The 14,321-nt window shown below is 34.6% G+C and overlaps 1 protein-coding gene across 3 annotated transcripts in view; it reads left to right on the top strand.

Moving 5' to 3' along the window:
• The window catches only part of TMEM135 (transmembrane protein 135), a 243,989-nt gene that overhangs the window by 101,364 nt on the left and 128,304 nt on the right, over window positions 1-14,321 (top strand). For all 3 annotated transcript variants that reach the window (XM_029206795.1, XM_029206794.1, XM_029206793.1), the window contains exon 5: window positions 1,800-1,865. In XM_029206795.1, coding sequence (XP_029062628.1) covers window positions 1,800-1,865 — 66 coding nt within the window. The remainder of the gene's footprint in view (window positions 1-1,799; window positions 1,866-14,321) is intronic.

Here is a 14,321-nt window from a genome sequence, read left to right as displayed (position 1 = left end):
CTTATCCCTTCTTCACTCTGCATTTCTTTAGATGTGCATTCACTTTTTACATTTAAATTCTCTCTTTTTTTGTTGTTCATATACTAATTCTTAAAAATTTGTTTAGTAGTGCATGCTTTGAATTGTATTTTCGATTAATAAAGGTTGGAAATGCATTCCTCTTATACCAGATTGAAAAATAAAAGACATATTGAACAGAGGAACTTGCATCTTCTCTTTTCTCAATCAGACTCTCATGTAATCTTTTTCTTTCAGCCTCATGTGCCATCTTACTTGTCCTTGAACATACCAAACATGATCCTACCTACTGGTCTTTGTACTTACTGCCCATTCTGACTGGAATACTCCTGTTACGGACTGAATATTTGTGTTCCCCAAAATTCATGTCAAAACCCTCTCCCCCCAGTATTATGGTATTACGAGGTGGGGCCTTTGGGAGGTAATTAGGATTAGATGAGGAGCCCTTATGAATGGGATTAGTTCCCTTGTAAGAGTGCAGAGGGAGCTTGCTTCTCTTTGTTCTCTGCCATGTCAGGATACAAACAAGATAGTCATGTAAAATCATCTATAGTAACCAGGAAGCAGGTCCTCATCAGACACCGAATCATGAATGGAAAACAATGTGTTTTCTTCTAAGAGTTTTATAGTTTTAACTCTTACATTTAGTCTTTGATCTCTTTTGAGTTAATTTTTGTGTTTGATATAAGGTAAGGGTTCAGCTTCATACTTTGGCAGGTATTTTCCCAGCATCATTTGTTAAGAAGACTGTCCTTTCTCCACAGAATGGTCTCGGTACCTTTATAGAATATCATTAGACCATATACAAGGGTTTGTTTCAGGCTCTCTCCTACTTCATTGGCCTATATGTCTGTGTTTATGACTTATCTTTATGATTACTGTAGCTTTAAAATAAGTTTTGAAATCAGAAGGTGTGAGTCCTCCAACTTTGTTCCTCTTTTTCAAAGTTATTTTGGCTATTTGGGGTCTTTTGGGTTCCATATGAATTTTAGGATGGATTTTTGTATTTCTATAAAGAAGTCATTGAGATTTTGGTAGGAATAGCATTGACTCTATAGATCATTTTGGATAGTATTGACACCTTAACAATATTACATCTTCCACTTCATGAACACAGGATGTCTTTCCATTTATTTATATGTTTTTAGATCTCTTTCAGCAATGTTTTACAGTTTTCAATGAGCAAGCCTTTTGCTTCTTTGGTTAAATTTATTCCTGTCTTTTATTTATATATATATATATATTTGGTGCTATTATAAACAAAATTCTTAAGTTCCTTTTAGAATTGTTCATTGTTAGTGTATAGAAAGCATTAAGTCTTTTCAGGTGTTATTTAATATGTGACATCACTGAATTACTTCATCTTCTGTCAGTATTTCAGTGCCAGTCAAGCGATTTGGACTGAAATCAGATGGAAACTAAAAATCAGAATAAATGATAATTTCTGAATTGAATTCAAGTACTGAAGTTTTATTTAATCTTTGTTAACCAAACTAAGTTTTAAACTTATTTAAGTGTGCTAATTTGAAACTATAGGCATTGAGTGATAATAGCAGATCTAAATAACTTTTGAAATATTTCAGTTTAGGCTCTGTATAGCATTAAAATATTCTGAAAATGATATTTCTGGAGTATAATGTAGAGTTTATTGTGCCTTACTGATGCTTCTCTAGTAGTTCCTAAAAAATGTAATAGTGTTGAATGTTTTGCATTTTGGGGTTGGGATATACAGTTGAATACAGATTATAGATGATATATTTTTGCTTTTTTTACATTCACAGGCCACAGAAACACTATTTAGAATGGGTGTAGCAAGAGGAACCATCACAACGTTAAGAAATGGAGAAGTAAGATGAGAATTTTGATACAATTATTAATTCTTAATTCATAGTATACTTTTTTAACAAATTGAGAATACCTGATATACAAAGTATTGAGTAAATCTCATCTACAAATCTATTTCAGTTAAGTCATGTTAGAACCAGATCTTGGGTTGAATATAAATTTCTGAGCCTTTTAATCTTTGGTTACCAATTGTTTTCGCTCTTAAAAGAAAATGACATTTAATAATAACTTCTGCAAATACATATATATTTATTGAACATAATCCCATACTTCTTTCTTTCTTCCTTTTTTATGTTCTACAGATGTGATACTTCTTTCCTAGCATAAAATAATTTGAAATGTTGATATTTATCACAGAAGGAAGGGAGAAGGGAGGGAGAGAAATGGAATTTAATCTGTTCTTTCTTATAGTTGAGGCTCAATTATGATAGAGTCTAAGTTTAGACTTTTCTAAATACTCCTACCAATTCTTAAAAAAAAAAAAAATCTACTACCTGAAATAAATTTTCATTACCAAATTATTACTGGCCTAATTACCACTCTGTCTGCTTTTTCTTTATCCACTCTCTTACTAAGATATCCTTAGGTTGAGGCTGAATATAATGTCACATTGCCATGTTCCCTTTTCTGTCCTACTAGCAAATATTTATGGATAAAATACAGTGCTTTTTATTCTGGAATCAAGTTCTGTGTTATTTAATGTAATATATATATAACTCAATACTCTAAACACTTGAAACTGTATTATTGTGTGATTATAAAATTTATCAATCAATATATCTGCTTGTTAGGTGAAAATGCACAGTCATTTGGAAATTATATGCCTTTAAATGTTTAATTGTATATATATTGGCAAATTTCTTTGGTATTAATTTGTAATATATATTTTGTCTATGAAAAAATACTTAATTCATCTCTTTGTATTCTCAACAAACTACAGTGTGTGGTGCCATTTTGAGAGAAGAAAACATTCCCATTAATAAAGTCAGACATATTTATTTGCCTAAAATGTGTCAAAATGAATTTTAGATTTTAGTTATTACTATGAAATTTTTCATGGAGGTGGTCAGTGAACTTTTGAACTTTATCTTCTTTTATAAAAAGTTTGGGGAAGTAAGTGTATGCAAGACAGTTTTGCAAGTAATCTTCTGAGCATATCAACACATATTGCATATGTACATATTTTACTTAATGGAGAGGAAGTAGTTAAAGCAGCTGGCTTTGGATCCATTTCTCCCCCAATTACTGGGGATTGCAACAGGTAACTAACCTGTTTAACAGGTATTAATGTAGGACAAAGTTTATAAGCACTCTCTTGTACATTTTTTCCTTGTGTTTTAAGATCTCTGAAAATGGAATATGTCTTCTAATCAGTGGCGCTTCATAGTCACCATTTACTATTTTTCACATTTTAACACCTCTAAAATTAAGTCTGTGATATTTTAGAGTTGATAAAATATGATGATATTTTGTAGATTAAAAAAATACAGAGTGATACATAGTGAAATATTCAGTAAATGGTAGCTAGGATAGACCACAAATTAGTTTTAGTTATTTGACGTTTAGGAAATAGAGAATTAAGACAAAACAAAACAAAGAAATTATTGAATATGTGTAAATGCAAGTGGCATAGATTTTTTGGAGATGGTAGGCTAAGTGCTATGGGAATAGATGATGTAATATGGTTTCCACCTTTAGAGGAGCTTACTCTCTGGTGGAGGAAACAGTGGCATCAATACGTGGGAGAAAAACCTGAAAGAGAGTTAAGGTTGAGTCTGGAAGTAAGTAACTAGAGTCCAGCTTACACTTGGAACGTGCTAAATTTTAGTGTCCAGCCAATAATAAAGAATTACTTTAGAAGTAGGAGATAAATGCAAAGGTTAACAATTTAATGGACTACTTAAAACAGAAGCTGAAATCACCATATTTGTAATGTTAGAAAACTTGTGATATGCTAAGGGAGGAGAGTGGTAAGGAGTTTACTTGTCCTAGGGTATTTGAAAAATTGTTTTAGCTCATTACTGCGAAAATCTCCGTTAAGCAGGGATTAATAAGTAACCCTGTGACAGTGATATTAGGTAGGAGGAATAAAGACTGGTGTATCCAGATTACAAAGATAGCAGTCTGAGTAAATTTGTGATCTGGGTGCTTGATGATGCTGAACTTTGCTTGTCTGTTGTCTTCCCTTCTTTGTGTTCCTGCTTTAAGCCTATATTTTATCTACCTATTGGACACTTCTGCTTGCATATTTTAAGAAATGTTGAGATCAGAAAACATGGTTCCTTTCTCTGAAAGGAAGAACGTAGTTTTTGAAGGAGTTTGAAATTTATTTTATAAGTTATAATGAATCATTGGAGGATTTAAGCAAAGGAATGATACACTGTCTTTTTAAATCTTCATCATAACTCTGCAAGGGAGAAATTATTATGCCCATTTTGTAGATAAACTGAGTCTCAGAGAAGTTAAACATTTTGCCTGTGATCAAAGAGGTAGGAGATGAAAGACTTGGGATATGAACCCCAATCTGACTCCAAAGCCCATTCATTCCACTATACGATATAGTCTCCCTCAATGTAATTCACTTACTTAGACTAGAGTTTTCTAATCCTTCAATTGTCTTATAGTTGGACAGTTGAAAAATAGCAACAGCGTAGTAGCTAAGACCTCTGAGGTTATGTAATCAGCCATGTTTTTTAATGCATTCTGATTATCACTGTTATCTTCTCATATGTGTAGAGGTATATGGCTTAAAATGAATAGAAAAAAATATTGACCCTTCACAATTCTGTTTTGTCGCTGAGTGCCTAACCATGTTGATGTATTCTTTGTACAGTCCTATATATAGGGTAGCTGGATTTTTTTTATTTTGATTAAATTACATAAGCTAAAAAGCAGGTAATTTTGGGGTGGCAGAATTTTTAAAATTTAAATTAAAATTTTTTTATTTTTTAACTTTTTATTTTACATTGGAGTATAGTTGATTAATGATGTGTTAGTTTCAGGTGTACAGCAAAGTGATTCAGTTATACATATACATGTATCTGTTCTTTTTCAAATTCTTTTCCCATTTAGGTTGTTAATGTAATATTGGGCAGAGTTAATGTGTTTCCTTATTTGGGAAGGCTAACTTGTAAAATTATCACTATCAAAAATAGTTATTGAATGTGCTTTGCTCAAAAATTGTACTTTTAAAATATTTTCAAGAAAGGTACAATCCTGTTTTCAGCCTTCCAGGTACTTATGTATAGGGTGAAACAAGTTGTTTGTTAAAAAGATAAAGTTGCTCTCTTAAATTTGTGTATTGGAAAAATTATGTACTGTTATTTTATATAACTTGAAACCTGAGTAATCCAGAAATTAGTGTTTTTTTGTTAGAGTCTTCTTAATTCAGAGTTTTAAAAGAGAACAAAGTTAAGAAGTTCTTTACCATAGGCAGGGGATTTCAAACTCTAGGTCTTAATTAAAGCCTTTACCTTCTGTGTATCAGCTGCCACTGTATATCCATTGAATCACGGAGAGTATGTAATGAAGAAGCTAAATGATTCCTTGTAGCCAGTGAGTTGATTCATCTATTATAGCTTTATTAGCTTAAAAATATTCTGTGAATTTTCTAAAGTACAAGCATATCTATCTTCATTTTTTTCAGAATGTTTAATGTTTCATATCTGTGTCTTTATGTTGGAGAGATTCATGAATAGAAGAAAAAATAATCTTTGCCTGTTTGTTCAGTCACCACAAGTATTTATTGAGCACCTTCTATGTTCCTGATGTTGTTTTAGGTGCCTGCGATCTATCAGTAAACAAAACAGACCAATATCCTTGTCTTTGGGGAGCTTATATTCTAGTCCACTGATAGCTTATATTCTAATTATGGAAGAAAATAAAAACATATAAAGCAACTAGGAAGTAATTACAATTACAAAGCTTCAAAAGAAGGTATAAGCAAGTATATGATTTAAAAGTATAAGCAATTTAGATAATGAAGGACGAAACAATAATTAGAATAGGGTAAGTTAGTTCAGAAGATTTCTTAGAAGGTACATCTTAAACTGGGCCTTGGAGAAATTTATGAGCATCATTGAAGAAGAGGTCAAAGGGCATTGCCAATTAGGAGAAACAATATAAAAAGGGACATAGTTGAGAGCTGGGAGAGATGTCTTGATGTAGAATCAAAAAGGAAGGGGGAGGAGGTTGTGGTGTTGAAAGGGAGTAACATTTGTTGAGTGCCTTTTCCAGGCACCTTATAATTATTCAGCTCTTTTATACATCAAAACAGCTTTCCAGTTTAGATCCTTTTATCACCATTTTTTCCAAAGGAGATAGTATTTTTTTTTTTAAATCACATTTCCCTGAGAATTTGCTATATGAATGCTATGATGCTGTTTAATCTTGTGGTATAATCAAGAATGAATACTGTTTCTTCTTCCCAAGTGGAGAAGGCAGCCTTGTGTGATGTAAAGAGCACTAGGCTGCCTGCCAGTAGACCTGGTTCTCTTCCTGGCATTAATAGCTAGCTATGTGATCTTGGACAATTTACTTACCATCTCACGATTTCAAATTCATACTTTGGAAAATGAGTTGATTAAATGATCTTTAAGGTCCTATTCAGCTTTTTTTTTCTTTTTTTAAAATTTTATTTATTTATTTATTTTATTTAGTTATTTTTGGCTGTGTTGGGTCTTCGTTTCTGTGCGAGGGCTTTCTCCAGTTGCGGCGAGCGGGGGCCACTCCTCATCGTGGTGCACGGGCCTCTCACTGTCGCGGCCTCTCTTGTTCCGGAGCACAAGCTCCAGACACGCAGGCTCAGTAGTTGTGGCTCACGGGCCTAGTTGCTCCGTGGCATGTGGGATCGTCCCAGACCAGGGTTCGAACCCGTGTCCCCTGCATCGGCAGGCAGATTCTCAACCACTGCGCCACCAGGGAAGCCCTATTCAGCTTTAACATTTTCTGCTTCTAGGCAGCTTTGTATAGCCTTTCTCTTTTGTGGTTCTCAGCCTTGACTGTGCATGAGAATTGCCCATGGAGCTCTGTAAACTATAGGTGCGTGGGCTCCATCCCCAAAGACTTTGTCCATTAGGTCTAGCCTAGGGCTCCAGTATCTGTATTTATTAAAGCATCTACTGATTTTAATGCTTACCCACTATTGTAAATTACTGTTTTAGAGAAGTAGTTTTCAATCTTATGTCTTCTGTGAACTCAGGGAATGTACAATTTGAGTTAGACAAAACAGATAAAGAAATAACAGAGAAATCTGAGGTGTATTTAAAGATTTTTATATATAAAGTAGAACACGGTAGCATGGTTTGTTGATGTTTTGGAAAGATGGATGTGGGATTAGACACAGTATTTACTTTTGTTTTATGTTACTGCATGGTATTAGGTATTCTGTATGTTTTATTAGAATGGAAACCTTTTTTTGCCTTTCTGGAGCATGCTTTTTAAATAAGTCATAAAGAATATTTCATTTTTGTGATTGCTGCAGTGAGGCCCTCAGTTTAAGATAAGTATAATCATAAATATCTTTGTATATATAAATACTAGGGCTATATTATCCCCAAATCATGAAGTTCATAATACAATGATATAATTTTTAACAACTTTTTTCATGGATTAAGGAATACTTGAAGAGTCTATGAAATTTACATATATAATATTTACTCTTAGTCACAAAGTTAATTCACTATTAATATATTAAGATATATCTCTAACACTGTTGAAATTATGTTAAAAATTATATTCAGGGCTTCCCTGGTGACGCAGTGGTTCAGAGTCCGCCTGCCAATGCAGGGGATATGGGTTTGTGCCCCGGTCTGGGAAGATCCCACATGCCACGGAGCGGCTGGGCCCGTGAGCCATGGCCGCTGAGCCTGCGCGTCTGGAGCCTGTGCTCCGCAATGGGAGAGGCCACAACAGTGGGAGGCCCGCGTACCGCAAAAAAAAAAAAAAAAATTATATTCAGTTTCATACCATACATAAACCAAATATTTTCTTTTTTTGAATGCAAACTATATAAGGAAACGTAGAAGTAAACTTTTATTTATATTTTTTAAATTGTATCTGTTTTTTTCTCAATTAAATTTTTTACACTATTTATCTATTAATACCACCTGAGGAAATATATGTCTTTAATAAGCAAAGTATTAGTACTTCTTATAGTGAAGTCTCTGAGACCTAGTGCCTAGTACTATGCCAGTAACTAGTGGCTTGTAAAATCTAATCAAATGAGCAAATACTTATTAAGAGCATCTTAAAGGCAGATGTGACACGTGGCACTGTTATCAGATCTAGAGTCCCTTCCCTGCTCTTTCTTCCCTAAATATTAATTGAGTGCCAGGGACTATGCTAAGTGCTGGGTTTTAACTATAAATAAGGCTAATATGGTTTAAGCTCTCAGCAGTGGCTGAGTCCATAAACCTGCCACTTAGGACCTTGCCATACAGCATCGGCTTCTTTAATTAGGAATAAAAGCATCCACTTCATACATTACTCTGTGAGAAATAAATTTATAAAGCAGCTAGCATAATAACACAAAATAAGCCTGTTAGGATTTAGCCTGTATTAAATGATAGCTATTTGTTATTTAATTAAATATGATGAAGTATTTTCTATATTGGAGTGAGTATATGGGCATCTCTGGACTGTGGTTATTTAGAACAGAGTGTGAACTAACAGTTGGTAATGAAAGACAGATATTTTGGGTCCATAGCTATGCTAATAGCAATGTTACTGGTACTTTTAAATGATCATATGGGACTCAAGGTATTTGGGTCAGCATATATTACCAGTGCCCTCTGCTGTCTAGTGCCAGTAGCTCAGTAATACACAGTATATGTTTAGTTAACAGACTTTAAGTGCACTACTCAATCCAATTCTGTTGATCGTGATTTTGTTTCTATACATAGAATAAATATAGCAAGGGGAAGTGCAATGGTAGAAAAACTGACATATACAAATAGACATAAGAATCCTATTAAAAAAACACAGTAAAGTCATTATGTAGTGAAAACTTAGATAATTCCAAGATAATTCCAAGTCTTAGTTGGGCAAAAGTCCCATTGAGAATGACTAGACACTGACTTCCCAGAAATGCAGACCAAGGCTCAGTTGATCCTGTTAAGGAAAACTGGATTATCTCTTCTGTGATAAGACCTCTGATTTATGTATTGTATTTTATCAGGAAGAAAATATTAAGATATTTTACACATGTCTATTGCCATTGAAATATACTCTTTGTTAACTTGACTAGTTTCCTCTCATATCCCCATATCACTAAGGGAAAAAAAAAAAAAGAATTCTGACCACTTTAGAGTGTTCACAAATAATGTCTGCGAGTTTATTGTTTTGTTCTTCTGGGAGTGATTTCCTCATTCTAAACATGTTGATAAACCATACCAATACAGTGGGACCTCAGTATCCATGGTTTCTGCATCCGCATATATGTAGGGCTGACTGTACTAGGCCCATTTTATTTAAGGAACTTGAGCATCTGTGGATTTTGGTATCCGTGGTGGTTCTGGAACCAATCCCCCAAGGATATTGACAGATGACTGTAATCTATTAGAATTTAGCCTAGAAAAGTTATTATGATGTTTTTCCTTTCAAGGAGCAAGTAGAATATAGCTTTAAAAAAAACCCAAAAAAACACATATGGGGAAAATGGATAACATCCTGAGAAGGAGAAACGAAATAATTATGGAAAAGGATCTAGAGAAAGGTTAAGGCCTAGGGAGTATTTATAATAAGCAAGGTATATACAGAGAAGTCCCAAACCTATCTCTGATGAGGTGGGAAGAAATGAGTTTTGATTGCAGGACAGAAAGTTTGAGATAAGTGGAGCCACTGGTCATGATTTCAAGGTGGCGCAACATTAAGAGACTCCAAAGAGGTTGTAGGTCTGCCATCTTGCTCATTTTATAAAAGTTGTATTTCTTATTAGCCATCAATCTGGATGGTATAGGTAGTGCCAGAGGCAGAAGACTGGTCTAAGTAACATCTTCATATTTTTTTTTTCAGTTTTCCAATTCCATGAAACAAAACAACATGTTGTATTTTGGCAGGTGCTTAGAAAATTTAGAATCCATGCCAGTGGCATTGTAAAACATTGAGCTTCAGAATTTATATTTTATTCTTCCTGGAATATTTTGTCTTTGTTACTAAATCTACTTTAAATGGCTCATCATGTTATGTGCTGTGGCATTATGTCATATTCTTGGTGAACAGTTTATTTGGAAAATTCTGGTGCAAAGAAGGCCAAGGGCCAAAGTAAGGTTTTAAAAACATCAGATCACAGTGTTTAAGCTTGGTGGCCTTGTCTATACCAATTCTGTATGTGCCTTTCTATACTGAGATAATTACCTTTCAAAATGCCCTGACTTTCTTCATAATAATAACTCTGCTTTTGATTTAAATACAAAAATAAATGTGCCATAATTTTGTCCTTAAACAAAACAAACAATATCTGGATAATATCTGGAACTATGGAACACTTAGGTTTTATTTTTCAAAAATTGGAAGGGTTCTTAAGATAACATCAGTTTGTTTTGATCCTAATAGGAAGAGCTTTAGGCCAGGAAAGCAATTATTTCCACATGGGTAAGGCCAGTTCCAGCTACCTCCCCACTGAACTGAAACTTGCCTACTTTGGTTATATAGCTAAATGTGGTTGAGAGCATTAAAAATGCAGGCCCTCTTTTAAAAATAAAGTCTTTAGACATACAGAAAATGTTTCTTTGTACAAAGCATACCACAGGAATTTTGTGTGTAGTATTGGGGTGAGTTCAGCAGCAAGTAATTTAAACATTTTGAATTTCCAAAGAAATTCAATTTTTTACACATAACGTGTGTCCAAATATAATTTTTACCATTTTGTTTGTACATCGATTTTTCCTTTCTTTGTTGACTCTTGGCTGTGTTCTCAATAGATGAGTTTGCTATGTAGAGACAAGTATTGTTTGTGGTGGTTCAGTAGGGATGTGGCAGATCAGAAAAGAGAGGATTTGTGTTAAATGATGTGGTTGGTCTTTCTGGTGGTCAGCCCTGATCCTAACACTATGAATCACTTCATTAGCATAACAGACACTCCTGTCACTCAGGAAATTCCAAAGGTGTTTCAAGCTGTGTATCAGGAACTGGGAACAAAGTGCAGATATATTCTTTATTATAGCACAATCTATAGATTTGCTTTTTCTGAAATTTTCATATGTATGGAATTATACAGTATATACTCTTTCATTTCTGACTTCTTCCACTTAACATGTTTTTGAGTTTCCTCCATATCAGTTTTTTTCCCCTTTTCATGACTGAATAGTATTCTCTTGTATGGATAGTATTTTGTTGATCTGTTAACCAGTTAAAGAACATTTGGATAGTTTCCAGTTTGGGGCTATTATGAATAATACTTCTGTGAGCATTTGCATAGAAGTCTTTGTGTTGACATATGTTTTAATGTCTCTTGGGTTGATACCTAAGAGTGGAATTGCTAGGTCATATGAGTAACTTTTAAAGAAAAAGTGGCTGTATCATTTTACATTCCCAGTGGCAATGGACAGGAGGCCAGTTTGTCAGCATCTTTGCCAACATTTGGTATTGTCGGTCTTTTTGACTATAGTCATTCTAGAATTATGTTGCAGTATTTCATTGTGGTTCCCTATTGACTAATGATGTTGGGTATCTTTTCATGTGCTTATTAGTCATTTGTATATCGTTGATGAAATGTCTGTTAAAATCTTTTGCCCAGTTTTATATTGTTTGTTTCTCACTGTTGAGTTGTAGGAGGTGATTAAAAAAAAAAAAATCTGGATACAAATCTCTCATTAAATATATGATCTGAAAATACTTTTTCTCAGTCTGTGGCCCGTCTTTCTAAGTAGTGCTCTTTGAAAAGTTCTAAATTTTGATGAAGTTCAGTTCATTCTTTTTTTTTTTTGTATCATATCCAAGAAATCTTTTCTAACCTAACCCAGGGTCACAAAGATTTTCTCCTCTGTTTTCTTATAAAAGTTTTATAATCTTTGGTTTTACATTTAGATCTGTGATCCGTTTTGAGTTGGCTTTTGCATACAGTGTGAGGCAAAGTTTCATCTATTTATTTTGCATATGGATATCCAGTTGTCCCAGCAGTATTTGTTGAAAGAACTCTTTTTTGCCTGTTGAATTGCTTTGACACCTTTGTCACAAATCAGTTGACTATAAATGTTAGGGTTTTATTTCTGGAAATTTTGTGGTTCTGGTTCTGCTAAGATGGAGGAAACACAGCCTATCTCTCCTACTGATTACAACTAAAAACTTTGAAAAGAATACATAAAGCAACTATCTGAGAGTAAATAATCACAGGAGGTTTGGGGAAGGAGGTCAAAACTGGACATGTGACTGATAGCAGTGAGTTTCCTTTTCCCTTCCACCTACCATCCTTTATCTCCTGGCTTGGACTCTAGGGACTTCCCTATTCTTGATCCCCACAATGGATCCAGGCAGAAAAAGCTCTAAGAGAAAACCTCTCTTCCTCTGTGTATGGTCAGAGAACTGGAAAGGAGGACCCCTGCATAAAGGAGACTGTGCAGAAAATCACCATTTTCTTTCTCTTTTATATTTTGGTTTTATTTTTCTGGTGGGACAGCAGCGCAGGCCCCAATCATGAGGCTGTCCTCCAGTGGTGGTGGCAGTAGCGGCAGTGCCGCTATTCAGCCATTTATAACTGAAAGGTAATCTTCCTCTTTGACCAGAGAAACTGGAAAAAGGGACTCCTGTAGTCCAACGAGTGTGGAGACAATATTTGTTATTTTTCACTTCCTTTTTTTCCTTGCCACTTTACCCCTGAGGTAGTTGTAATTGCAGGAGACATGTGACGGAATGGGGAACCAAAAAACCCAATGTAGACAGAGGATTGAGAAAAGGGACATGGGAGACAGACTGCGGGGAAAACCATGGAGAGGCAGGAGATAGAGAAAAAGATGACCTAAATCTGTGTATGAAGTCTGAAATTCACTCCTGAGCTAAGCATGTGTGGAACTTATTTGAGGAAGCATTAAGGCTTTGAGAACTAAACTATAGCATAGACCACTGCCCTTTGGTGGCACATATGGGGAGAGACTGAATAGCACTGAAAAGACTTGGGAAACTGAAAATGGTATTGAAACCACAGCCCACAGACGGTGGGTTGGGACTTGTGGTTGGAACATAACAGGGTTGATTGCCTACAACAATGACAAAACAGCAATAAAAACAACAACAAATCAGTTCTACAGAGGACCAAGAGTCTTTAACATGATTAAGAGTATCAAAATACAAGTCTCAAGTCTCCAAAAGTATTTGACATACCAAGAACTAGGGAGATCATAACCAATTGTCGGGAAAACAGCGATCAACAGGTACCAATTCTGCAATTACTTCGATGTTGGAATTACAATAAAAAGTTCTCAGAGCAGCTATTATAACCCTGTGTAAACACTGTAAAACACTGTGTAACCCTGTGTAAAAGTGTGTAAGCACTTTTGAAATGAATGGAAAGATTGAAGTTCCCAGACAAGAAAAAGAAACTGTAAAAAGAACCAAATTGAAATTTGGGGACAGAAAATTAAAATAACTCAAATATTAATATTAAATGTTAAAATAACTAAATATTCATTAGATGATTTCAACAGCAGAGTGAAGATAGAGGAAAGAAAAGTTGAAGAAAGCTCGATAGTAATGGTACAATCTGAATAATAAGGAAAGACTGAAGAAAATGAAGAGAGCTTAAGGACCTGAAGGACAATAGCAAAGGTCTAACATTTGTGTCATAAGTGTCCTAGAGGAGAAGACAAAGGGATTGGTGAAGAAAAAATATTTGAAGAAATAATGGCTGCCAACTTCCAAATTTGGTGGACATACATTTACACATTCATAAAGCTCAGTGAACCCCTACGAGTCTAAACATTGTATGATTCCATTTATATGACATTCTGCAAAAGCCCAAACTGTAGGGGATGGGAGAACTGGTTGCCTGAGATTGAAGGTGGAGAAGTTGATTACAGAAGGACAAAACAAAAGAATATTTTTGGTGATGGAACTATTCTGTATCATGATACTGGGTGGTAGTACACGACTCTGTGCAGTTTTCAGAACCCTTTAAACTAAATTTCACTGTATGTAAAGTAAAAGATTGAAAAAGTAATGCTTAAAACAACAACAAAAAAATGTGTATTGGAAGACAGTACCATTATTGTTGAAGATTAAGGAGCATAAATAATTAAGGAGGCTAGTTCGACAAATTATTTTTCTCCTTTGGCTTCTTTCAGGATTTTTTCCTTATCTTTGATTTTCTCTAGTTTGAAAATGATATACCTAGGTGTAGTTTTTTTGGCATTTATCCTGCCTCATTTTCTCTGAGCTTGCTGAATTTATTATTTGGTGTCTGACATTAATTTGGGGAAGTTCTCAGTCATTGTTGCAGGTATTTCCTCTGTTCCTTTTTTCTTCTT

The sequence above is a fragment of the Monodon monoceros genome, unplaced genomic scaffold, assembly GCF_005190385.1.
Source record: "Monodon monoceros isolate NGI ecotype Baffin Bay Population unplaced genomic scaffold, NGI_Narwhal_1 Super_Scaffold_7, whole genome shotgun sequence".
In the NCBI taxonomy this organism is placed as follows: Eukaryota; Metazoa; Chordata; class Mammalia; order Artiodactyla; family Monodontidae; genus Monodon; species Monodon monoceros.
This window is presented reverse-complemented; position numbering and strand designations above follow the sequence as displayed.